This window comes from Rhinopithecus bieti, unplaced genomic scaffold, assembly GCF_001698545.2.
Source record: "Rhinopithecus bieti isolate Rb0 unplaced genomic scaffold, ASM169854v2 scaffold_14826, whole genome shotgun sequence".
NCBI lineage: Eukaryota > Metazoa > Chordata > Mammalia > Primates > Cercopithecidae > Rhinopithecus > Rhinopithecus bieti.
The window spans coordinates 705,686-730,430 of NW_016808328.1; the positions used below are offsets into that span (position 1 = coordinate 705,686).

Here is a 24,745-nt window from a genome sequence, read left to right on the forward strand (position 1 = left end):
GAGAAAAGAAAAGAAGAAAAGAAAAGAAAAGAAAAGAAAAGAAAAGAAAAGAAAAGAAAAGAAAAGCACCTTTGACCTTTGTGTATGAAAGGCTCAATTCAAACTTTCCCAGTTGGAACAGAGCAGTTAGGGTAGGTGGTATCACCACATCAATGTTACCTCCCACCAATAGGTGGCGATAGTAGTTGGCTGCAGGTGGGTAAACGTCCTGTGAAGCCCATCTGTTTTTAAGCAGAGGAGCTTTCTGCCCTTGAAAACAGCAATTGTATGTTCTCTGATGATTTTCTTCTCTGGGGTAAATATTCTCAGCTCCTTCAAACAAGTCTTCGGGTGATGGTGTCCCTCATGGGCTCCTCATTCCTCTGTGTCAAGGGCTCCCCTAAGAACGACCCCAAAACTGGACACATGACTCCAGAGGGGTGCTGACATGTTCAGAATGACAGTTTTCTTGATGCTTATCACATGTGAGCCTGAATTATGCTCTTTACTAGCTGTGTGACCTTGGCCAACTTTCTTCACCTCTTGGTTTTCTGGTCTGTGAAATAGGAATTATAATAGTCACAATTCCATAGCGTTGTGAGAATTAAATAAGATGAAACGTCATATATTCAGCACAGTGCTGTAGACGATATCTATTGATATTGCCCTGGATTGATAAAAACAAATAGCTCATTGGCCTTATAGGCAGCCACAGCACACTGCTCCTATCCACCTACTGAAAGACGCCCCTACTCTTTTCACACTTACCCTTACGCTTGTTAATGGCCAAAGCCCCAAGATCACCAAGTGAAGGGGTTTTTTTTTTTTTTTTTTTTTTTTGAGATGGAGTCTCACTCTGTTTCCCAGACTGGAGTATAGTGGGACTATCTCAGCTCACTGCAACCTCCGCCTCCCGGGTTCAAGTGATTCTTCTGCCTCAGCCTCCCAAGTAGCTGGGAATACAGGCACCTGCCACCACACCCAGCTAATTTTTGCATTTTTAGTAGGGACGAGGTTTCACCATCTTAGCCAGACTGGTCTCAAACTCCTGACCTTGTGATCCGCGCACCTCAGCCTCCCAAAATTCTGGGATTACAGGTGCGAGCCACCGCGCCCAGCCGTGAAGGGGCTTTATAAACTACAAAGTGGAAAGAGAGCGGCAGTGACAGTCGCATGATGACAATATCATGATGGTCTGCTGTCCAGTCGCCAGGACTCCATTCTGCACTTGTGCAAATGACTTTTTGACAATCAGGACTTTGCATTGATCCCTGTTAGCCTTGACCTTGTTGATTTGGACCCTCAGGAGAGACATTTCAGCTCCTCCTGGATGGCTGAAATGACAGTGCTGTGACACAGCACATTGGCTAGAGGCTCATGACCCAGCAAGGACTTTGGGGTTGGGTAGACCTGGATTTTCATCTTTGCCTCATCACTGACCAGCTTGATAAACTGAGCCGCTCTTTCATTTGTAAAACAGGGATAACACCCCCTACCTCGTGGGGTTGTGAGAATAAATGAGATACCACAACTGCTCAACAGAGTGCCTGGAGTGCTCATGGCAGTTCCCGGCCTCTCTTCACCTCTCCCTGACTCCAGTCTGTGTTCTCCCTGCTCTCTTTGTCTCTTTGGAGCTTGAATGCCCTGGTCTCTGTCTGGTCAAGTTTGGGGCTGCATTTGGTCAAACTCAGGTATAAACAGGGAGGTCAGGGAGTCAGACCATGAAGCCTGGTGTCCCAAGGAGGGGATCTGAGCAGAGGTTCACCAGGACCTCTGAAGGACCTGATCTTCCTCTCCATCTCCATTGACAGCAGAGACAGAGGAAACAGTGAGATCTCCTCCAGAGAGTCCTGATGGGACCAGTGAGGCACACAGGCTGTGGCTGGACAGGGGAAGAGCAAGCTGTGGATTCATAACCTGAGACTCGGAAAACCGGGATTTCCCTTGTCACTCACTTGGTACCTGATCCTGGAAAGTCTTCTTCCTTCCCTGGACCTTGGTTTTCCTGCCTGTAAAATTGCCCAGTTTGGAGATCATCTCTAAGGGCTTTTCCAACCAGTGATTCTGTTATATGGAACTGTTCATAGTTTCACTCAAGAACTAGTGTCTTCCAAAAGCTTCTTCTTCTTTGTAGATATGGACTCAGGGGATGTGAGGAGAGGGAAGTCAGCATGAGCAGGTCAATCTGGAAGGCAGCGATCCTTTCTAGAAGGCACTCGAGACTGGAACAAACCAAGGCAGATTCCATGCAGGGACTTTGATTTGGCAACAGCAGTGCACAAGAAAGGAAACCCGGGAATGAACTATGTAGGGTACATAGTCACCCGAGCCACCTGAATCCTACATGGCCAGTTCCTTCACCCTCCATTCCTGTTTGGTCCCTTATCATAAGCTCCCCACCCTATCTGCCCTGTCTGTTCATGGTTCTGTGTATCACAGCTCCCAAAGCTGGGGTAGGAATTCTGCCGAGTGCTCCCTTGAATTGGAGGCCATATGCAATCACATACTGAACATGTGTTCCTTGTAGTTGGAAGCACATTTTCTGCTGCATTTACGCATTCATTCTTTCATCCTGCCATTCACTGATGCCCCCACCCACTCACCGGGCACACAGTCCTTCCACCCGCTCTTCTGTCCATCTGTCCTCCCATCCATTCAACCAGCGCTCACCCTGCACATAGGACTGAGAAGACTCAAAGAGGGCCGTGGGTCTGTTTTAAACCAAAGAACAATACATAAATAAATAAAATAAAACCCAAAAAACCAGAGGGGCCGAGGGGATTACGTCCTGAGGAACTCAGACCAAAAGGATGAGAAAAGGAATTGTTTCCTTTCAGAATCTTTTCTTCAATCACATGTACTGGACATCAACCCCACCCCCGCCGCCCACTCCATGCCTAGCCCAGCAATGACCACAGAAAGGTGCCTGATCAATGTCATACTGCAGTCCTAGGGCAAAGGCCGCAGCCTGTGGCTCTGGAAGTCTTGGCTTCAGGCCCATCACACCTGTGAAGTAAGACCCACCCTGACAAACAGCGGCTCAGATGTCCTTTGGTCTGATTTTTGTGGCCTGCATTGTAAGGAAAGGGGACTCCAGGAGCTTCTAACCCAAGACCTGCAGATATGATAAGCTGTATGTGCTAAGAGTTATAAATAGAAACCCCAGCTGGAAGTGGTCACAAGGCTTATTTTGCTGGTGCCAAAAGTGTGGCACACACAGTGCCAGATGTCGGTGGGAGGAAGAGACCTGTGGACATTGTGGTGGAGATTGACTGAGAGCTAGAATGTGACCTGTGGCTTCCATCTGTCTCTCAGTCTTTGGGCTCAAGCCAAGGACCCAGCCCTTGAGAGTCCTCGACCTCCGTATGAGCGCCCACCTAAATCTCCAGGTGTCCCACTGTCCCTGTGGGGCAGGGGGAGGCACAGGGTTAATGGGTTTATGCCCCTCAGTGAATATGTCAGAGGGTAATAATGCCACCTCGATGTTCTAGGCCAGGAGGGAAGGAAGCCAACACTCAAGCAGTCCCTACCCGAGTGCCAGGCACTGTGCTGTCACATGCTTTCCCATTCAATCCACACAATGAGGCAGGTCTTTTCATCTCCACTGTGCTGATAGGAAAGGGAGGCCCAGAGAGGTTAAGGGGCTTAGCCAAAATCTAACAGCAGGTCAATGGAAGAGCTGAGTCTCAAACTCAGATCTCCTACTCCAAACTGTCCTCGGCGACCCTGGCCCCCAGGAGGTAAGCAGTATTCCTGGGGACACTCTGAGGGCCAGTGACCCTGCTAGAGAAGGACTCTGCTCACTTTTCTTTTTTCTTTTTTTTTTTTTTTCCTGAGACGGAGTCTTGCTCTGTCACCCAGGCTGGAATGCAGTGGCGCAGTCTCAGCTCACTGCAACCTCTGTCTACCAGTTCAAGCAATTCTCTTGCCTCAGCTTCCTGAGTAGCTAGGATTACAGATGTGTGCCACCACGCCCAGCTAATTGTTTTGCATTTTTAGTAGAGATGGGATTTCCCCATATTGGCCAGGCTGGTCTCGAACTCCTGACCTCAGGTGATCCGTCCACCTTGGCCTCCCAAAGTGCTGAGATTACAGGCATGAGCCACCATGCCTGGCCACTCTCTGCTCACTTTTCTTTCTACCTGTTGATATTTTGAGCCCAAGAGGTACAGCCAGGCCTCAGAGTACGGCAGGGTTTCTCATCCTTGGTACTACTGACATTCAGGCCAGGTAATTCTTTGTTGTGAGGGGCTGTCCTGTGCATTACAGGATATTCAGCAGCATCGCAGCATCCTGGGCCTCTGCTCACTAGATACCAGTAGCATCCCCCCAGTTGTAACAACCAAAAATGTTACAGGGCATTTCCAAAAGTCTTTGGGAGACAAAATTTTCTCTGGTTGAGAATCACTGGAGTAGCGCTATTTGGCCTGCCTCTTAACAGTTTCCTCTTCTCTCTATCCAAGAAGATCTAGATAAGAAGGAAAATGTCCAGTCTGTTTTCACGTCTGCGGAGAAACAACCAATAACAGTGATAATGACGACAATGGCGATGACCAAAAGCACAATTACTACCATTGATCAAGTGCCGCACGTGTGAGTTACCATGCCAAGTACTTTGTATATGTTTTCTCAGATATATCATTCCTATTTTAAAGACAAAGGAGCTGAGGCCCAGAGAGGTTAGGAAACTTGCCCAAGGCATCTGTGCCGACACATGGCAAAGCTCAGATCTGTTCGTTTCCTATTGCTGCTCTAACAAGTTATTGCAAATTTACTGACTTAAAACAACACACAGTAATTTTCTTTCAGTATAAGAGGTCAGAATTCTTAAGTTGGTCATAGTGGGCTAAAATCAAAGTGTTAGCAGAGCTGTGTTCCTTCTGGAGGCTCTAGGGGAGAATTCATTTCTGGGCCTTTTCTTGCTTCTTCTGCAAACTGTCCGCATTCCTTGGCTCGTGGCTTCTTCCTCCATCTTCAGACCAGCAGCGTAGCATCGTCTTACCTCGCTCTCTCTGATCTCTGCTTCCATCGTCACATCTCCTCCTCTCTCTCTGACCCTCCTGCCTCCCGATTATGAAGACCCTTATGATGACATTAGGCCCACTCAGCTAATCCAGGATAATCTCCTCACCTCAAAGTCATTAACTTAATTACATCTGCAAAGTTCCTTTTGCTGTGTAAACTAACATATTCTCCGGTTTGGGGGATTAGGATGAGGATGTTTTAGGGAGGCCATTATTCAGCTTCCTACATAGGAGTTGGAGTCTTATCTGTCTGATCCCAAGGTTTGCACTTTGAATCCACTCCTGCTTCGTCTACACTGCCTTTACACGCAGGACACATAGGCCAAGTACCGTGGGAGGCATTGAGGTGGATCCGATGTGTACAGGGGATGGTAGGCACCAGCAACACATCAGGAGGGTGCGCATGAGAAGGGCTGTGACAGATGGACAGAGGAAGAGTCCCGGAGCCGCCGGGCCACCTGGGGTAGGGGAATAGGGAGTGGGCTCAAGAGGCAGTTGAGCAGGCCTAATTCCTTCCCTGCTGAGCAAGCTGATTTCATGTAAGTCTTAGCACCAAAGTACTTCCAACCTAACTTCAAAGGTATCTATAGTTCATCTTGTCCTGAAGGACCACTTCAGCCCAGCCCCTGTCAGCCCAAATTCTATCCCATCTGTGGGATTTATTTGCCTAGTTAACTCATAACCAGTCTCAAATCTTCCTTTTTAAAGTTCCTCCCTGCCAAGGGCTTAGAAGGTCTTTTGTCTTGTAAGGACTTTAGTCTTATAAATGTCTACTAAAGTAGACTGTCTGCTTTAGGCCACTCCCTGGACGGTTCTGATTTGCAAGCATGTCTTTCAGCTGTCCGGCCCTTCCTTGAGCCTCATCAATCCCTTTACAGACTAGAGAAAGTGCACTGGGTTGGTTAGCTGGGTTCTTTCGCAGACAGGCAGAGCCTTGGACTTCTCCCAGCAACTCTGAGGCTGTCCAGTAACTTAGGGTGGTTTCTCTAGGCTACTGAACACAACGAATTTCCTGCCTGCAGGAAACTTACAGGTAAGAAGGATGAATTCTAGTTGGCCTTATCTTGACATAAACAAAGTTTGGGATACATCTTTTAAACAAAAGAAAGCAGGGGCCGGTTGCAGTGGCTCATGCCTGTAATCCCAGCACTTTGTGAGGCCAAGACAGGTGGATTACTTGAGGCCAGGAGTTCGAGAGCAGCCTGGTCAATATGGTGAAACCCTATCTCTACTGAAAATACAAAAATTAGCCAGACACAGTGGCGGGCGCCTGTAATTTCAGCTATTCGGGAGGCTGAGACAGGAGAATCACTTGAACCTGGGAAGCGGAGGTCGAAGTGAGCCAAAGTAGCACCACTGCTCTCCAGCCTGGGCATCACAGAGAGACTTCATCACAAAAAAAAAAAAAGGCAGAAAGGAAGAAAGGACTTCTGGCTGGTTAAACAAACCAGATGGAGCATGAGTATTCATCTCTGCTTCATCCTGAACCCCCTGACATATGACAGTAAAGGAATCAAGAATCAAGAGGCATCAACTCTCAAGGCCAAAGGGAACAGAAGAGAAAACAACCACACTGGAGAGAGGCCAATCCAGGTGTGAAAGCTGGAAAAGCCAATGACTGAGTATGACTTACAGCCTGGAAAAGGCCAAGGCCCAAACCTACAGACTGGGGAAACCAATTAAAGCTGATTGCACTGCAGAAACCCTCCAAAGACTCAGGAGTGAGTGGGTGACAGAGTGCACCAAACTTCAGGGTGCCAGGTGGGGCTAAAAAGAGGAAGACGGGCTGGGTGCGGTGGCTCACGCCTGCCATTCCAGCACTTTGGGAGGCTGAGACGGGCGGATCACCTGAGGTCAGGGGTTTGAGACCAGGCTGGAACTTGACAAAACACGGTGAAACCCTGTCTCTATTAAAAATACAAAAATTAGCCAGGTGTGGTGGTGCATGCCTGTCGTCACAGTTACTCAGGAGGCTGAGGCAGGAGAATTCCTTGAACCTGGGAGGTGGAGGTTGCAGTGAGCCGAGATCGAGCCATTGCACTCCAGCCTGGGTGACAGAGCAAGACTCCATCCCCCCGCCCCCCGAAAAAAAGAGGAAGACAAAAGTTAAGGCACAGCTCCACTCTGCCCCCCTCCACCCCTTCCCTCTGTCCTCACCACTGTGGGCCTCCTCCACCCTGCAGAATAGAGTGAGTTCTGCTCCTCTGCAGAGATAGCCAGGAGGAGGTAGACCTGCACTGCCCGATATGATAGCCACATATAGCCACAGCGAGTTAAAGAAAAATGAATTCCACTTAAATACAATTAAAAATGTAGTGCCTCAGTCGCATTAGCCACGTTTCAGCTGCCCGGCATCCGCTGTGGCTGGTGGCTCCTGCGTTGGACAGCACAGGATTGTGTCAAGTCATTTTGGGCAGTGCTGCTGCAGGCTGTGGCCCTCACAGTGTGGTCCATGGATCAGCAGCACTGGCAGCTCTGGTGCTTTGTTGGGAATGTAGACTCTCAGCTCCACTCAGGCCTGCTGGCCAGAACCTACCCCTCGGCCAGACCCCAGGCGATTCATAGGCACATTTGTCTGGGAAGCTTAGCTCTGCCAAAGGCTAATCTCTGGCTGAAAAGGGGAATATCACAGCCTAGGCTCTGGGAAACTGACCAGTCAAAGGGAATAGATCTACAGATACTGATTGACTAGAGAATCCTCTAATACAATGGCCAGGTTCTGTCCAGTCGGCCTATGGAGAGGCTGCTAGTTGACAAGCTCTGCCCACTTCACCTAGAGTTTTAAATGGGTTTTTGTTTCCCTATTTATTTATTTATTTATTTATTTTTGAAACAAGGTCTCACCCTGTTGCTCAGGCTGGAGTGCAGTGGTGCAAATCATAGCTCACTGCAGCCTTGGACTCCTGGGCCCAAGTGCAGCCTCCTGAGCAGCTGGGACTACAGGTGCGCACCACCATGTCTGGCTAACTTTTAAATTTTAGTTTTGTAGAGATGGGTCTTGCTATGTTGCACAGGCTAGTCTTGAACTCCTAGACTCAAGGGATTCTCTGGCCTCAGCCTCCCAAATCGCTAGGATTACAGGCATGAGCCACCACCCCAGCCTGTGTCTTACTTTTAAATAGGAACAGATAGCCAAGGACCATCAACAGACCTTTGAGAGGAGAAAAGTTCCAAGCATGACAAACAGATAGCAAACAAAACCAATGAACAGATGGAGGCATTTAAGGCAAGTAGAGACAATGCACAGAGCAGAAGAAAACATCAATATATTCAGACAGCTAAGATATTGCATCTATAAAACAAGAACAGGATGCTATGAGAAAGGACACTTTTGGGCATGCAGATCTTAAAAAAAAAAAAAAAACCCACCCTACCCCATGCACGTTTTCCCAGGAAGCCCCTGGAGGATGCACCCACTAAAGTGAGGGAGGCGTGAAGCAAGAGAAGGGCAGGGATTCCAGGGACCAGGGGCTCCAGCCTCTAGTAGGAAGGAGCAAGAAGATGCGGAGGTCTGAGCTGCTGGGCACCGTCTGGGGTAACCAGCCTGACTGGGGTGGGGGAGATTCTGTCAGCCAAATTAAAAATGAAACGTGTAGATTTTCTGATGTGTTTGTCTAGATGGAAAGGAGATCTACTCTTCTCTTCTGTTGGAGAGTTCGGGGGATGAGTTTATGATAGAAAACTAAGCTCTCAGTCAGGTGTGGTAGCTCTCATCTGTAATCCCAGCACTTTGGGAAGCTGGGGCAGGAGGATTGCTTGAGGCCAGGAGTTTGAGGCCAGCTTGAACAGTATAGTGGGACCCAATCTCTACAAAAAATAAAAATTAGCTGGGCATGGTAGCATGTGCCTGTAGTCCTAGCTATTCAGGAGGCTGATATGGGAGGATCACTTGAGCCCAGGAGGTCGAGGATGCAGTGAGCTGTGATCGCACCACTGCACTCCAGCCTGGGAGACAGTGAGAACCTGTCTCAAAAAAAAACAAAAGAAAGAAAGAAAAAGAAAACTAAGCTCCCTCCCACAACAGGCTTAGGGATTAAAACCCCTCGTTTCTATTCCAGCTACTCCCCTTCCCACCCCACTCCCAATTTCTCTTCACCACACCACCCACCCTCTGTGGAGGCTCTAGGAAGCAACTCCTTGTCCCAGGGTCCTGGAGACCCCAGTTGGAAAACTCCTGAGTCCATTGCCCTCTCTTCTACAAATGGGGACACTGAGGGCCAGCAAAGCCCCCAGGAGCACATAGACAGAGGAAGGTTCATTGGTAATTTATTTGGTACTTTTTTTTTTTTTTTTTTTGAGACAATGTCTCACAGGCTGGAGTACAATGGCATGATCTCGGCTCACTGCAACCTCTGCCTCCCAGGTTCTCGTGCCTCAGCCTCCTGAGTAGCTGGGATTACAGGCACATGCCACCATGCCTGGCTAATACTTTTGTATTTTTAGTACAAACAGGTCTCACTATGTTGCCCAGGCTGGTCTCCAGCTCCTGGCCTCAAGTGATCCACCCGCCTCGGCCTCCCAAAGTGCTGGGATTACAGGAGTGAGCCATTGCGCCCCGCCTATTTGGTGCATTTTTTTAGACCTCCTTTCTAATTCATTCAAAACAAAATGGGTAACAGCAGTAGCAAGAACCAAACCACCCCTAAATGAGCCATGGCCTGGAGGCAATTTGTGAGACCCCTTCCACGGCCCATGCGTCTCTCCCTCAAGCTTTCCTTGCAACCACCCTGCTGTTGGAAGGCACTAAGTCTCCCAAAAGCTCAAACTGAGGTTTCTGAGTTACTTCTAATTGCCACCTACAAAAAGCAAGACTATGTAGATGTAGTTGATATCTATGCCACGAACAAGGCAACTGAAAACTTCTGAGAAAAAAAAACTAGGGATGGAAGTGCAGGAAAAAATTCAAATCCAAATGAGTGCCAGCAATCTCTTTGGAACCAGGTGTATTGACATCCAGAATGAAGGCCAGGCCAGGCGCAGTGGTTCAAGCCTGTAATCCCAGCACTTTGGGAGGCCAGGGTGGGAGGATCACTTGAGGCCAGGAACTGGAGGCCACCCTGGGCAATACAGTGAGATCCCATCTCTACAAACGAAAAGCAAACAAACAACAACAAACAAACAAAAAACAGAAAAACAAGGCCAGTGTCTTCTTACAAACTCCAAAAATCTGAGTTTATCCCTAATGAATCTTTTGGTGGTCTCGCTTTTGTTTCTCTGTCTCTTCCTCTGCCTTATGGAAGGGCTTGGTTAACCTCAAAGTGTTTATTAATGAGTTAAGGATGACAATTCTCTGGGAGTATCTGCATTTTAATATGAAATTCTAGGAAATCAAGTGCTCTTTAATTTTAGCATGTGACATCCTTTTGTTTGTTTGTTTGTTTGTTTGAGACGGAGTCTCGCTCCGTTGCCCAGGCCTGGAGTGCAGTGGCGCGATCTTGGCTCACTGGAATCTTTACCTTCTGGGTTCATGTGATTCTGCCTCAGCCTCCTGAGGAGCTGGGATTACAGGCGCCTGCCACCATACCCAGCTAATTTTATTTTTTTTTTTGTATTTTAGTAGAGACAGGGTTTCGTCACGTTAGCCAGGCTGGTCTTGAACTCCTGACCTCAGGTAATCCACCTGCCTCAGCCTCCCAAAGTGCTGGGATTACAGGTGTAAGCCAACGTGCCCTACATGACATCCTTTCTTTGAGCCCCAAGGTCTTGGTCTATCAGGCTCACTGCCTCACCTGCTTAACACAGTCACCTTGAAAACTCCAACAGAGAGGCCTGAGATGGGGGGCAAGAACCCTCGGCTGGAGTTAGTCCTGGATTCTAGTCTCACCCCTGTTACTTACTTGCTGTGTGACCTCGGGCAGGCCATTTGTTCTGTCTGGACTGCAGTTTGCCCTCCTGCAAAGTGAACAGCTGGGGACCAGGGATCTCCCTCTCTGGCCCCTTCCTCCTTGTGACTCTTCCAGCCTCTCATTTGGTTCAAGACGTGGTCCCTCACCCTCCCTGAAGCTTGTTTGCCTCCACACCCTCCATTCCAGAAGGAACACCCCTCCCCTTTCCTGCCAAGCCTGGGCCTGGCAGTCACTGGACTCCAGAGAGGACAGGAGTTGGGGAAACAATCCCAACCGTTCAAGCTGCCTGTGGTGTGAGCTGGCCAGTGGCCAGTCACAATAGGCTCAGAGATACAGAGGGGCGTTTGTCTGGGGGACCTGCGGTGTCATTTAAACCTACACTCTCGCCTTGGCCTGCCGCCTGTCTTTTCTTCCCACCCTCTCAAGCAGCAGTGCCAGCCCCCAGCTTTGTCAGGAGGTGGGATGTGGATGTTGCACGGACCTAAGTGGCCTTTCTGTGGCTGGGAAACTGGACCAAGAAAGGGAGGCAGGGGAACAGGCAGGGGAGCCATCTGTGCAGGGTGGCAGTGGTGAGGGTGGAGGGTGGGGACAGCGAGGGAGGGCAGGAGAAGATCTGGATGGGGCAATGCGGCTATACAGAGAGGATCAGGATGAGGGAGCTAGTTCTGACTCCTTCACTATCTAGCCAAGTGACTATGGGCAAGGCACAAGGCACTGTCTTCTCCTCTCCAGGCCTCAGTTTGCTCAGTTTTTTTTTTTTTTTTTGAGAGTGCAATGGTGCGATCTCAGCTCATCACAACCTCTGCGTCCTGGGTTCAAGCAATTCTCCTGCCTCAGCCTCCCCAGTAGCTGGAGTTACAGGCATGTGCCACCACGCCTGGGTAATTTTGTATTTTTAGTAGAGACGGGGTTTCACAATGTTGATCAGGCTGGTCTCGAACTCCTGACCTCAGGTGACCCGCCCGCCTCGGCCTCCCAAAGTGCTGGGATTACAGGCGTGAGCCACCACGTCCAGCCAGTTTCCTCAGTTTTAAAATGGGGCAATTGCTCCTAATCTGTGAGGACTGGGTTAAATACAATGATGAGCTTGCAAACGACCAGTGTGGCTTGGTGAAGACAAGGATTTGGACTCAGATGGACCTAGGTTCAGATTCTGCCTCTGCCACCTTTAAACTCACTGTTGTAGACAAATTATTCACTCTCCAGGAGCCTCATCTTCTCATCTGGATTATAAGGATCGAATAAGAGCCGACAGAAAGCACCCTGCCCAATAAACCTGTCTGAACGAATGAAGACTCCATCGGGTGCATTATGACTTTTGCGGGGCCCTCCCAGCACAATCCATTTTCATGGGCTCTAAAAATTTTATTTTTTTTCCAACCTGAGGGAAAAAAACTGAAACTTTTTTTCTGCTCTAAAAGTTCTTTCCCCTGCTTGATTTGAAAGAAATTAAAACATTTTTTTTTTTTTATCTGAGACGAAGTCTCGCTCTGTCGCCCGGGCTGGAGTGCCGTGGCACAATCTCGGGTCACTGCAAACTCCGCCTCGCAGAAATTAAAACATCATAATGGGCCCTTAAAAGTATTATGGGCCTTGGCCAGGCATGGTGGCTCATGACTGTAATCCCAGCACTTTGGGAGGCCAAGGTAGGCGGATCACCTGAAGTCAGGAGTTCAAGACCAGCCTGGCCAACATGTTAAAACCATGTCTCTACAAAAATACAAAAATTAGCCAGGCATGATGGTGGGTGCCTGTAATCCCAGCTACTTGGGAGGCTGAGGTGGAAGAATTGCTTGAACCCGGGAGGCAGTGGTTGCAGTGAACCGAGATCATGCCATTGCACTCCAGCCTGGGCGACAGAGTGAGATTCCATCTCAAAAAAAAAAAAGTATTTTGGGCCTTGTCTACTGTGCTTAGTGGTCCTGGTACTGCTGGTTCAAGGTTCTCTCAGAGCTGACCTGTCCTGGACACCGTCTCCAATGTCTACCGGGCCTCTGATGTCATCTCTGAAGAATCTGCTGCAGAGCTCAGAGTCCTGGGACATGGTATATGTCAGGGTTCTCCAGAGAGACGGGATCAATAGGTTATACAGACGCAGAAGAGGGGACTTACTAGGGGAATGGGCTCATGCGATTGCGGAGGCTGAGAAGTCCGGTGACAGGCCATCTGCAAGCTGAGGACCTTGGGACGTAAGGAGCATGGCTCAGTCCAAGCCTGAAGGCCTCAGCACCAGGGACACCGATGATATAACTCTCAGTCCCATTGGCCGGGTGCGGTGGCTCACTCCTGTAATCCCAGCACTTTGGGAGGCCGAGGTGGGCAGATCACTTGAGGTCAGGAGTTCGAGACCAGCCTAGCCAACATGGTGAAACCCTGTCTCCACTAAAAATACAAAAATTAGCTGGGCATGGTGGCAGGCACCTGTAATCCCAGCTACTCAGCAGGCTGAGGCAGGAAAATCACTTCAACCCGGGAAACAGAGATTGCAGTGAGCCAAGATTGTACCACTGCATTCTAGCCTAGGCAACAGAGCAAGACTCCGTCTCAAAAACAAACAAACAAACAAACAAAAACCCTCTCAGTCCCAGGCTGAAGGCTTGAGCACCTGGGGGCCACTATGTGAGTCCTAGAGTCCAAGGGCCGGGGGACCTAGAGTTCTGCTGTGCAACACAGGAGATGAGCGTATCCCAGCTCCAGGAGCTAGACTGACACATTCCCCCTTTTTCCTGTTTTTTGTCCTCTCTGGGTCCCCAGCAGAGTGCATGGTGTCACCCACACTGAGAGCGGATCTTCCCTATCTAGTTCACTCAGACTCGCTCGCTAATCTCTTCTGGAAACACCATCACAGACACGCCCCAAAATAATGCTTTACCAGGTTTCTAGGTTTCTTTTCTAATTTTAATTATATTTTTTGTGGAGATGGGGTTTTACTATGTTGCCCAGGCTGGTCTCGAACTCCTGGGCTCAAGAGAGCCTCCTACTTTGGCCTCCCAAAGTTCTGGGATTCCAGGTGTGAGCTGCCACACCTGGCTGGTTTCTAGGCTTCTCAGTCCAGTCAAGTTTTTGTTTTGTTTTCGTTTCTTTTTTGCAGGGGGGACAGAGTCTTGTTATGTCACTCATGCTGGAGCGCAATGGTGTGATCCTCGCTCACTGCAACCTCTGCCTCCCAGGTTCAAGTGAGTCTCCTGCCTCAGCCTCCTGAGTAGCTGGGATTACAGGCATGCACTGCCACGCCTGTCTAATTTCTGCATTTTTAGTAGAGACGGGGTTTTGCCATTTTGGCCAGGTTGGTCTCAAACTCTTGACCTCGTGATCTACCACCTTGGCCTCTCAAAGTGCTGGGATTACAGGCGTGAGCCACTGCGCCCAGCCCCAGTCAAGTTGATACCTAAAATTAACCATCATAGACACTGACGCCTCGCCCTCTACAGAGCTGAGCTCAGGGGTCCGTGTTTGAGCCGAACCTCCTGGTTTCAATGTGGTATGAGTCCTGTCCCTGAAGGCTGATGGGACCCGGGAGAACCTCAGGTGTGAAGGCTGGGAGGACCCAGGTCTGCCCCGTAGACAGGCGTGGAGGTGTGTGAGCAGGGCCTGGCTTTCCCAGACCTGGGGTGTAGAGCACGGACACTTACCACCCAGTCATGATTGTTCCTTCTGAGCACCCCTTCCATGCCCACCACTGGGCACGGGCTTCCTGTTCACAGTCCCATTGGATCCTTATCAAACTCCATTCTGCTTCACACCCAGGGTCACTGAGGCTGAGAGACTGAGTTAATCATCCAAAATCACAGAGCTACTGGGGCAGGATTGGGATCCAGTTTTCTGCTTCCCAAACCAGGGCCTGGCAGCACCCATCCTGCCCGCTCCTTGATGTGTCAGAGGAAAAGTGGAAGAGACTTTTAGGACGTGCGGAACGTGCGAGGCAAGTGTGAGCCGGGGGTCCAGGAAATGCAAACAGCAGCAGGAAAGAGGTTTGGAGAAGGATGTGGTGGGTGTGCTGGTGTGCTGAGCTCTCCAGGGGGCCTGTGTACTCCTAGGGGGAGGGGGCTGAGCAGTGGGGAGGGGCAGCGAGTGTGTGGGCAAGTGTGCAAGCGAGTGTGCATGTGTCGGCTGGTGTGTCCAGAGCTGGCCTGGCAGGGGGAGCTTGGCCAGGCGGGGCTAGCAGGTTCTTCACTTCCTCACTGAGCTACCCAGAACCATATCTGTTACCCATGAACCATAGCAGGTGCCAAGCTCAGCCCCAACTTCCACCATTCAGTGACCACTGACTGCCTCGGGAAAGAGCAGGTCAGAGGCACAGGAAGGAAGGGGCTGATGGGGGTCGGAGCCTCAGACCTGACATTTACCTTGGACGGGAGAGTCCTTCTTGGGGATGCGGAGCCCATCTCCACCTCCAAGTCATATCCCAGTGGGGAACCCTCAGTGTGATCCATCCACCCTACGGTGGAGAGGACAGAAAAGCCCTCTCACCTTAAAATCCATCAGCTGTACAGCCACCCCAGAGGACTTTCTAGAAACACATCTGACCATGCTCGCCACTGCCCCAACCTTGGGTGGCTACTCATCAGCTAAGGTGAATGAAGTCCCAGTCCTCAGCCAGGCTTTCACCACCCAGCAGCATCTAGATCTGTGCTGTCCAGTGTGGTGGCCCCTGGTCACACATGGCTATTTGAGCCTCTCAAATGTGGCTGCTGTGAGTTACAATGTATTTTAAGTGCAAAATGCCCATGGGATTACAAGGATTTAGGGCAAAATAAAAGAATGTAAAACATCTCATTCATAATTTTTTTTGCTGGGCCCGGTGGCTCATGCCTGTAATCCCAACAATTTGGGAGGCCGAGGTAGGCGGATCACTTAAGGTCAGGAGTTTGTGACCAGCCTGGCCAATATGGTGAAACCTCGTCTCTACTAAAATACAAAATTAGCCAGGTGTGGTGGTGCGCACCTGTAATCCCAGCTACTCAGGAGGCTGAGGTAGGAGAATCGCTTGAACCCGGGAGGCAGAGGCAGTGAGCTGAGATCATGCCACCACACTCCAGCCTGGGTGACAGAGCAAGACTCCATCTCAAAGAAAAAAATATATATATATATACACACACACACACACACACATATATACACACATATATGTATATATGTATTATATATGTGTATATATAATACGTATTATATATAATGTGTATATATAATGATTTTTTTCTATTGATTACATGTGGAAATGTTCATATTTGGAATACACTGAGCTATATAAAATATCAAAATTTACCCTCTTCCTTCCTTCCTTCCTTCCGTCCTTTCTTCCTTCCTTCCTTCCTTCCTTCCTTCCTTTCTTTCTTAACATGGAGTCTTGCTCTGTCACCCAGGCTGGAGAGCAATGCCATGATGTCGGTTCACTGCAACCCCAGCCTCCTGGGTTCAAGTGATTCTCCTGCCTCAGCCTCCCAAGTAGCTAGGATTGCAGCCATCCACCACTATGCCTGGCTAATTTTTGTATTTTATTTTATTTTATTATTATTTTTTTTGAGACAGAGTCTTGCTCTGTCGCCCAGACTGGAGTGCAGCGGCGCCATCTCGGCTCACTGCAAGCTCTGCCTCCTGGGTTCACGCCATTCTCCTGCCTCAGCCTCCTGAGTAGCTGGGACTACAGGCACCCGCCACCACACCTGGCTAATTTTTTGTATTTTTAGTAGAGACAAAGTTTCACTGTGTTAGTCAGGATGGTCTCGATCTCCTGACCCTGTGATCTGCCTGCCTCGGCCTCCGAAAGTGCTGGGCCACCATGCCCGGCCCTCTTTTTACTTTTTTAATGTGGCTACCAGGACATTTACAATTACATATGTGGCTCACATTATATTGGACAACACCAAATCATACTCTGTCCTTCTCTCTTTGCTTTATACCCAAGGACGCCGAGAACTCCAAGAGAAGTCTCAGTGTCCCTGGGTGTGAAGCAAAATGGGATTTGATGAGGATCCAATAGGACTGAAAACATGAAGGCCATGCCCAGTGGTGGGCATAGCAGAGGTGCCCAGGAGCAATTACGACTGGGTGGTAAGTGTCCACCACCCACACCCTTCTCCTACCAACACCAACTCATTCATTTGTTCATACATTCATTCATTCAGGAAATATCCATTAATCATATATTAGGAGCTAGAGACTGTGGCACTGAGCAAGGATTGGGTACAGGGCACCTGGCATGTGCCTTCCCCCATGTGTGGTCTGCATCACCAGAAGGCAGATGTGACACTAACAAAGAGGTGCTGTGAGCTCAAAGGCTGAGGGTGCTGAGCAGGGGCCTGGGGGAGGGCAGGCCACCTGGAGCAGTGGAATCTGAGTGGCACCATGGGGTCATTAAACTCTTCGGCTGTGGGGTCAGACTGACCTGGATCTGAGTCCTAGGAATATAATAATAGCTTGTATGTACTTAGTTCTAAGTGCTAAGCCCCCTGTTAAGTACTTTGTTTGTTTTTTTATGTGTTTAGTTTTCGAGTGAGATTTTGCTGTGTTGCCCAGGCTGGAGTGCAGTGGTGCAATCACGGTTCACTGCAGCCTTGACTTCCCCAGCTCAAGGGATCCTCCCATCTGCACCTCCCAAGCAGCTGGAACTACAGGTGCACACCACTGCACTCGACTAATTTTTACTTTTTTCTTTTGGTAGAGATGGGGTCTAACTTACTTTATGTTTATTTGAGTGTCTCTCCACCCTAAGCAAAAAGCATATTGTTTGTTAAAATTTCTAGGCTGGGCGTGATGACTCATGCCTGTAATCCCAGCAGTTTGGGAGGCCAAGGTGGGCAGACTGCTTGAGCTCAGGAGTTTGAGAGCAGCCTGGGCAACATAAGGAGACCCCGTCTCTACAAAAAAAAAAAAAAAAAAAAAAAAAAAATTAGCCAGGCGTGGTGGCTCACACCTGTGGTCCCATCTAGAGGTTGAGGTGGGAGATCACTTGAGCCCAGGAGTTTGAGTCCAGCCTGGGCAATATATCAAGACCCCCGCCTCTAACAACAACAACAAAAAGGACCCCTATTATGGGATTAGTTTGTTATGGATTCAGTTTGAGATGCTTGAAAATGAACCAGTAGTGGTCATAGCCAAACTGACCTGGCTCGGCTGGGTGGCCTTCAGAAAGTTACTTACCCTCTCTGTGCTTACATCTCCTTTTCTGTAAAGTGGAGGTAATAACAGTACCCTCTTCATGGGGTTGCTGTTTAATACTACTACCACTAAAAGTAAATATAAAGTCTCTGGTAGTGTTTGGCACAAAGCAGCCCTTTAATACATTTCCTTTCTCTCCCCTCCTCCACCTCTAGGAAGAGCTCCCCAAACCCCCAGCCACACGAGAATCGAGGTTAAAATCAGCAACGGATCTAGCACCACCGAGGTTCCCGAGGACCCCAGGTCAGTAAGGCGAGGGGGGAAGAAGAGAGGGCAATGTCAAGCCATCCAGTTTCCAAATGTGTCTAAGACAGAAAAAGGAATAACTAGAACTTGTTTCCCTCTCCTTCCTGCTGTGTCAACTCCGAGTTACATAACTGAGCTTCTCTGTGAGGTGCCTCATTGGGGCCTCCAGGAGGCAGGGTTGGCAGTGACATAAATAAATATTTCTGTGCTCTCTGCCCCCGGGCTCAGGTTCTGAGCAAATACCACAGCTGAGAGAGAGGCCGTGACAAGGAGGAAGCTCTGGGCTGTGAGTTGCCCCGTGTTCCAGGCCCAGCCCTGCCTGGAAGGATGTGAACGGGTCACAGGCCGGTGCCTAATTAGGTGACGAGCGGTCACGGGAGTGTGACCTGGAAGGAGAGATTCCAGTACGGCCAGGGCGTCGCGGAAGCCTTGGTAGACTCTCTCTATGGATAGAATCGAGCCCACTCTCCTACCCCACCTGGTATTCAATGCCCTTTACAATTCATTCCCCGTCACCTCTCTCCTGCCTCCTCTCCCATCCCATCTGGGCACCCACATACTCCACACCGCGGCTCCTTGAGACTCCTGAGTTTTCCCCAAGATTTGTCCCCTCTTTGGGAATGTCCTCCATGAACTAGAAAGGGGGTGCAGTAGACAGAGATAAGGGCTTTAGAATTAAACTGGGGATTGAACTCCGGCTTAGTCGTGTCCCCTTGGGCTCACGACTTTGCCTCCATGCCTGTTTCCTCAACCGTAAAGGAGGCTTTGTGACTCCTCTCTAGTTTTCTTGTGACACTCAAAGGAGATGATAATTGTTAATATTAAGTGTCAATCACTTAGCCTTACTGTATCGACCAGGCCTGTGTAAGGGTTTGGTGTGCCTAAGTCACTTTAGCAGGGCACGTTAACCCCCTAGCAGAATGCCTGGGCCTAGTGGGTGCTGATCATCTCAGCTCCTTTTTCTCCAAGACCTGCCCAAAGCCTCTCCTCCTATCTCAAGGAGGTCAGGCTCCTCTGAGACTCTTCACAGCATCTCATAGGTACCTTAGTGATAGCACTTACCACATGAAAGTGTTGTTATCGGTAGGGAGGTCCAGCTTCCTTTCTATTCTAGGTGCTCCCTGGGGGACAGATCTGCCTTAGTTATAGCCATCCTGCCAGCACCCAGCACAAGGCCTGCCATTTAGAAGGCACTTGAATGAATAAATGCGTGAATGCGTGCGTGCATATAGGCTGCATGGAAGAGATGGGCTTAGGCAGGTACCTGAGGATGGGTTGGTTCCGAACATACGCTTGACTCTGGGGTCCGGCTCCCTGAGCTCAGGGCCTGGGCCCTCTCAGCTCCATGTGGACTCAAGGGGCAAATCACAGCCTCCTTTGTACTTTTACATTGGATATTGGATATTTTCCTAGTAAAAAAAAAAAAAACAAAACAAAAAAACAGGATATTTGTCCCGGCAAAGGGTTTTTGGGCCACAAGTCATCCAAGAGGGAATCTAGAAGCTATGGACTGGAGTTTCCAGGATTCAGGTTTATGAATCATAGACTCACCTCCACAGTGCCTGGCCTGGCATTGTACCCAGCATACAATAATTGTCTAATAAATGCTTAGTGGATTTGAGGCGGTGTGCTTTTTATGCCATTGTGGGGCTGGGATATGTGACTGTGAAGAAATAGAAGCCTCCAGCCTCTTCCCTGGGGAGCCACCTGTTGAAGGAACTAGAATTATAGACCTTTGCTTTCTGCACGGTTTCTACATTGTTCCAATAGCAATGATCATTTCCAACTTGCTACAGAATAAAGTTCTAATGATCTGTTGTGGGAATCAAGGTCTTCCATGAACTTGCCTCAGTCTTATTCCACCAGCCCCTGTCTCCTCCTCCCTTCCCCCGCCAGGCAGAAAGAGCAATTTCCTGTCTCCAAAACTCACCAGTACTTCCCAGCTATGCAAATTGCAGTTTCCAAAGACAGCCTCATAATATCTCCCATTCCATATTCTCTCCTGCAGTGTGACCCGGCCATGGCCCACATCAAGAGGCAGAGTCCATTTCTCCACTCCCTTGAGTCTGGGTGGGCCCTGTGACTGCTTAGACCACTAGAATATGTCAGAAATGGCCAGGCGCATGGCTCATACCTGTCATCCCAGCATTTGGGGAGGCTGAAGCGGGAGGATCACTTGAGCCCAGGAGTTAGAGACCAGCCTGGGAACATTAGTTTGTTTTCTTACTGCTATAAAGAACTGCCCAAGACTGGGTCATTTATAAAGGAAAGAGGTTTAACTGACTCGAAGTCCAGCATGGCTGTGGAGGCCTCAGGAAACTTACAATCATGGAGGAAGGAGAAGGGGAAGCAAGGTAACTTCTTCACAAGGCGGCAGGTAGGAGAAGTGCCAAGCGAAAGGGGAAGAGCCCCTTACAGAACCATCAGATCTCATGAGAACTCACTCACTATCATGAGAACAGCATGCAGGAAACCACCACAGTGATTCAATGACCTCCATCTGGTCTCTCCCTCGACAAGTGGGTATTAAGGGGATTACAATTCAAAATGAAATTTGGGTGGAGACACAAAGCCTAACCATATCACTGGGCAACAGAGTGAGACCCTGTCTCTACAAAACACATACACACACACACACACACACACACACAAATTAGCCAGGTGTGGTGGTGCGCACCTGTAGTCTCACCTACTCGAGAGGCTGGTGAAATTAAGAATATGAAAGACTAGGAAGAAGAGCAGGGAGAAATAACAGATGCCATACAAAGGAACAAAAATCAGGTTGGCATTATACTTCTCAACAGCAATACCCGATAAAGGAAGTCAAAGAAGTGAGGTGGGTGGATTGATTGAACCAGGAGGTGGAGGCTGCAGTGAGCCATGATCAGGCTACTGCACTCCAGCCTAGGTGACAGAGTGAGACTCTATCTCAAAACACACACACACATAACACACACACACACACAATCTTCTATCGCTTCTAGAAATGGAAAACCAGTGTCACTTGCCATTAATAGAAGGTAACAATGACACAAATTAGATGAAATAGATCAACGTCATTAAATTTTAGCTAGACGGTGTCACCTCCCAAACTGTCCAAGCCCAGGGTTCACTCTCTCCTTGTTGAAAAGATGAACAAGTGTTGCAGTGACATTGGTACCCAGACTGTGGGTTCCAATATCTGGGCAGTTACAGTGTATCAGCTTCCAGGTCACTGGATCCAGGATGTATGTGTCCTTGAATTCAACAGTTCCCTGTCAAGTTCAGTTTCAATCTCCAGGGCAGCTTTGAGATTCTTCCACTTTCCTAGCTATGGCAGATGCTGCAGCTCCCCAGTCTGGCCAGTTCTGCAGTATTTTGGGAGCCTCTAGCCTTTCCTATATTAAAAACAAAAACAAAACCAAAAAACCAAAAAACGAGGTGTATAAAATCCCAGCCTGCCTAAAATGCCAAGTATTGCACTGAAGCCTGACTTCCCACAGCTCTTGCAGGATCTCCTGAACATTTCTTTTATTATTTATTTCCTGCAAGAGTATTTTCAATGTGGGTCTTTGTGTATTCCACCTTCTGCGGCTTTATTTGCCTAAGAATATTTTTATTGTGACCTCATGTTTGAATGACAAATGACAAATTGGCTGGCTTTAAAATTCTGGATTGAAAGAGTTCTTTTTTTTAAATTACTAGTGACATCACTTCTTTGACTTTCTTTATCGGGTATTGCTGTTGAGAAGTATAATGCCAATCCAATTCTTGTTCCTTTGTACACCATCTGTTATTTCTCCCTGCTCTTCTTCCTGGTCTTTCATATTCTTAATTTCTCCATGATACCTATGTGTGAATTTTTCCTTATTCTTTTCTACTGTTGGTTACTCTATGAGCCCTTTCAATCTGCACTCATTTAAAAAAAATTTTGAAACATTTAAATCTCCATTATTTCTTCAATTATTTATTTCCTCATCTCCACTTTTATTTTTCTTTCATCTTGGGAATCGTACGTCTATTCTCCATCTCTCTCAGCTTTTTTTTTTTTTTTTTTTTTTGAGACAGAGTCTCAGTGTGTTGCCCAGGCTAGAGTGCAGTGGCATGATTTCAGGTCACTGCAACCTCCAATCTCCCAGGTTCAAGTGATCCTCCTCTGGCCTCAGCCTCCCCAATAGCTGGGATTACAGGCTTCCACCACCACACTCAGCTAATTTTTGTATTTTTAGTAGTGATGGGGTTTTACCATGTTGGCCAGGCTGGTCTCAAACTCCTGACCTCAAATGATCTACCTGCCTCGGCCTCCCAAAATGCTGGGATTACAGGCGTGAGCCACTGCGCCTGGCCTCTCTCAGCTTTTCTTTTCTATGTGTTGTCTCTGTTTCTTTCCCTGTTGCTTTTGGGGATAATCCTCAATCTGATCATCCTATCTACTCGCAAATTCTTCAGTTGTATCCATCCTGATATTCAGGCCATCTATTATGTCTTTTATTTTTTAAATCTTAAATTTTTCATAGCTAATGTTTTGGCTTGGTTCTCTCTTATGACTTCTTTTTTTCCTCTTCATTGCAGCAGTTTTTTAAATGAAAGCTGTATGTAAGATTACTTTATTCCTACATCTTCCCAATTGCATTTTCCTTGTATTTGGGCTTTCTATTCCTACTTGGTGAGATTTAGCTTTCTGCTCAAGGATTTCAGTCTTCGTTCAGGGTTAAGCACCCTGCTGGGGCGAATGACCAGCCTTCTCCCCCTGCACATGTCCAGTGCAGATAACATATTTCTTCCCACAAACTTGGACCACTTTGCTAATTTGCTGACCTCTGTAGTGTCCTTGTGCAAACTGAGCTTCTTCATCCTTTCAGATGGGCATGGACCGAACATTATATTTCTGTCTCAGCTCTTTGGAAAGAGGAGAAGACATAATCTTCCTGTAAATATGGGAAGCTGCATAACGATACTGCTTATGGTTCTTGTGAGAGACACAAAGATTTCTTGACTTTCAGAAGTCCCTTAATTTCTGTTTTTGTTTGTTTGTTTTTGTTTTTGAGAAGAAGTTTCTTTGTTGTTGCCTAGGCTGGAGTACAATGGCGTGATCTGGGCTCACCGCGACCTCCGCCTCCCGGGTTCAAGCGATTCTCCTGCCTCAGCCTCCCGAAGTAGCTGGGATTACAGGCATGCACCACCATGCCCAGCTAATTTTGTATTTTTAGTAGAGACGGGGTTTCCCCGTGTTGGTCAGGCTGGTCTTGAACTCCCGACCTCAGGTGATCTGCCCACCTCAGCCTCCCAAATTGCTGGGACTACAGGTGTGAGCCACCATGCCCGGCCAAGTCACTGAATTTCATTTTGGCCACTGTTGCTTTCTCAGTGATAGCTGAGAAAGGGAAGTGCCTGTGATTTCTTGTTCTTACATTATTTCATGAATTTCTTCCTTTATCTCCTTAAGTATAATCATGCTTTACTTTAAAATCTTGGTCCATCTGCTTCAATAATTCTGCTCTGAATGGCATATGTGGTTTGATTTATCTTTCTTTTGTAGTAGCTGCACTTCTCAAGTGTCTAATTATTCCAGCAGGTGAGTTCATGTCCCCCCAGGGATGCCAGCTCTCTGTCTGGTAATGTGCCCTGGAGAAAGGGCATAAGGAGGGGGAAGGGATGAGCCCCAGGGCAGGAAGCCATGCAAGCATCCTTGGCTTTTCTGCCTGGCACTCTGCCAGCTTCACCTTTACGTTCCCAGAGAAAAGCAGGCTCAGTAGGAGGTAGACTCTGCTTGGGAGATTCTCCCAGCTGGGGGTGGGGATGGGACTTTAGGGGTATTAGTGGGGAAGTCAACGCCTGATCCCTTGCCTGTTTTTATAATTCCTCACTCCAGCAGGGCTATAGCTGCCAATATCTGCACCAAAGTGACAGGCAGTGATTGTTTCAAGACAAAGAGCAGGGGACCCGAAGCAGGTGAGCTTCTCTGAAGGACAGAACAGTGGAAAGGGCAAGAGTTCAGGCTCTGGGGTCTGTCAAGCATTCGTTCATTCCACATTGAAAGCTGGTATGTGGCGGGCATTGTGTTGGGTGACAGGGAGACAGTGGGGAACCGGGCACAGTCCTCACCCTCAGGGAGGTTACAGTCTGACAACAAACTAACAGACTTGGATCCATGTTGGCACTGCCAGCTGGGCAACTCGCTTAGTCTTTCCAAGCCTCAGTTTCTTCATCTGCAAGATGGAGATGATAATAGCACTAATTTATAGGGTTCCTAAGGTTTATCAGGAGACAAGGCTGCAAAGTGATTCGTAGAATGCCTGGCATGTTGAAGGCTCTCAAAAATGTTAATTATTGTTGTCGTTACTGTGACTAATGACGCTGTTACTGGGAATGAGGAACTTGGAGCTGTTTAGAAAAAAGATAAATGAATTGCTTTTCATCCTCTGGGCAAACCAGTTACCCTTAGGAGACAGAACATTCAGAATTTCAAAGAAAGAGGATTGAGTGGGCGTGGCTCTTAAAAAGTTGAGGTTG

General features: G+C 48.4%; 1 protein-coding gene across 2 annotated transcripts in view; it reads right to left on the bottom strand.

The window, feature by feature from the left end:
- NCMAP (non-compact myelin associated protein) overlaps positions 1 to 24,745 on the bottom strand; it is a 52,348-nt gene that overhangs the window by 21,245 nt on the left and 6,358 nt on the right. The window contains exon 1 of one of the 2 annotated variants that reach the window (XM_017886575.1): positions 10,841 to 10,995. The exons of the other annotated variant lie outside the window; for it this stretch is intronic. Coding sequence (XP_017742064.1) covers positions 10,841 to 10,971 — 131 coding nt within the window. The 5' untranslated portion in view covers positions 10,972 to 10,995. Of the gene's footprint in view, positions 1 to 10,840; positions 10,996 to 24,745 lie in introns of those variants that run through there. 2 annotated transcript variants of the gene reach the window in all.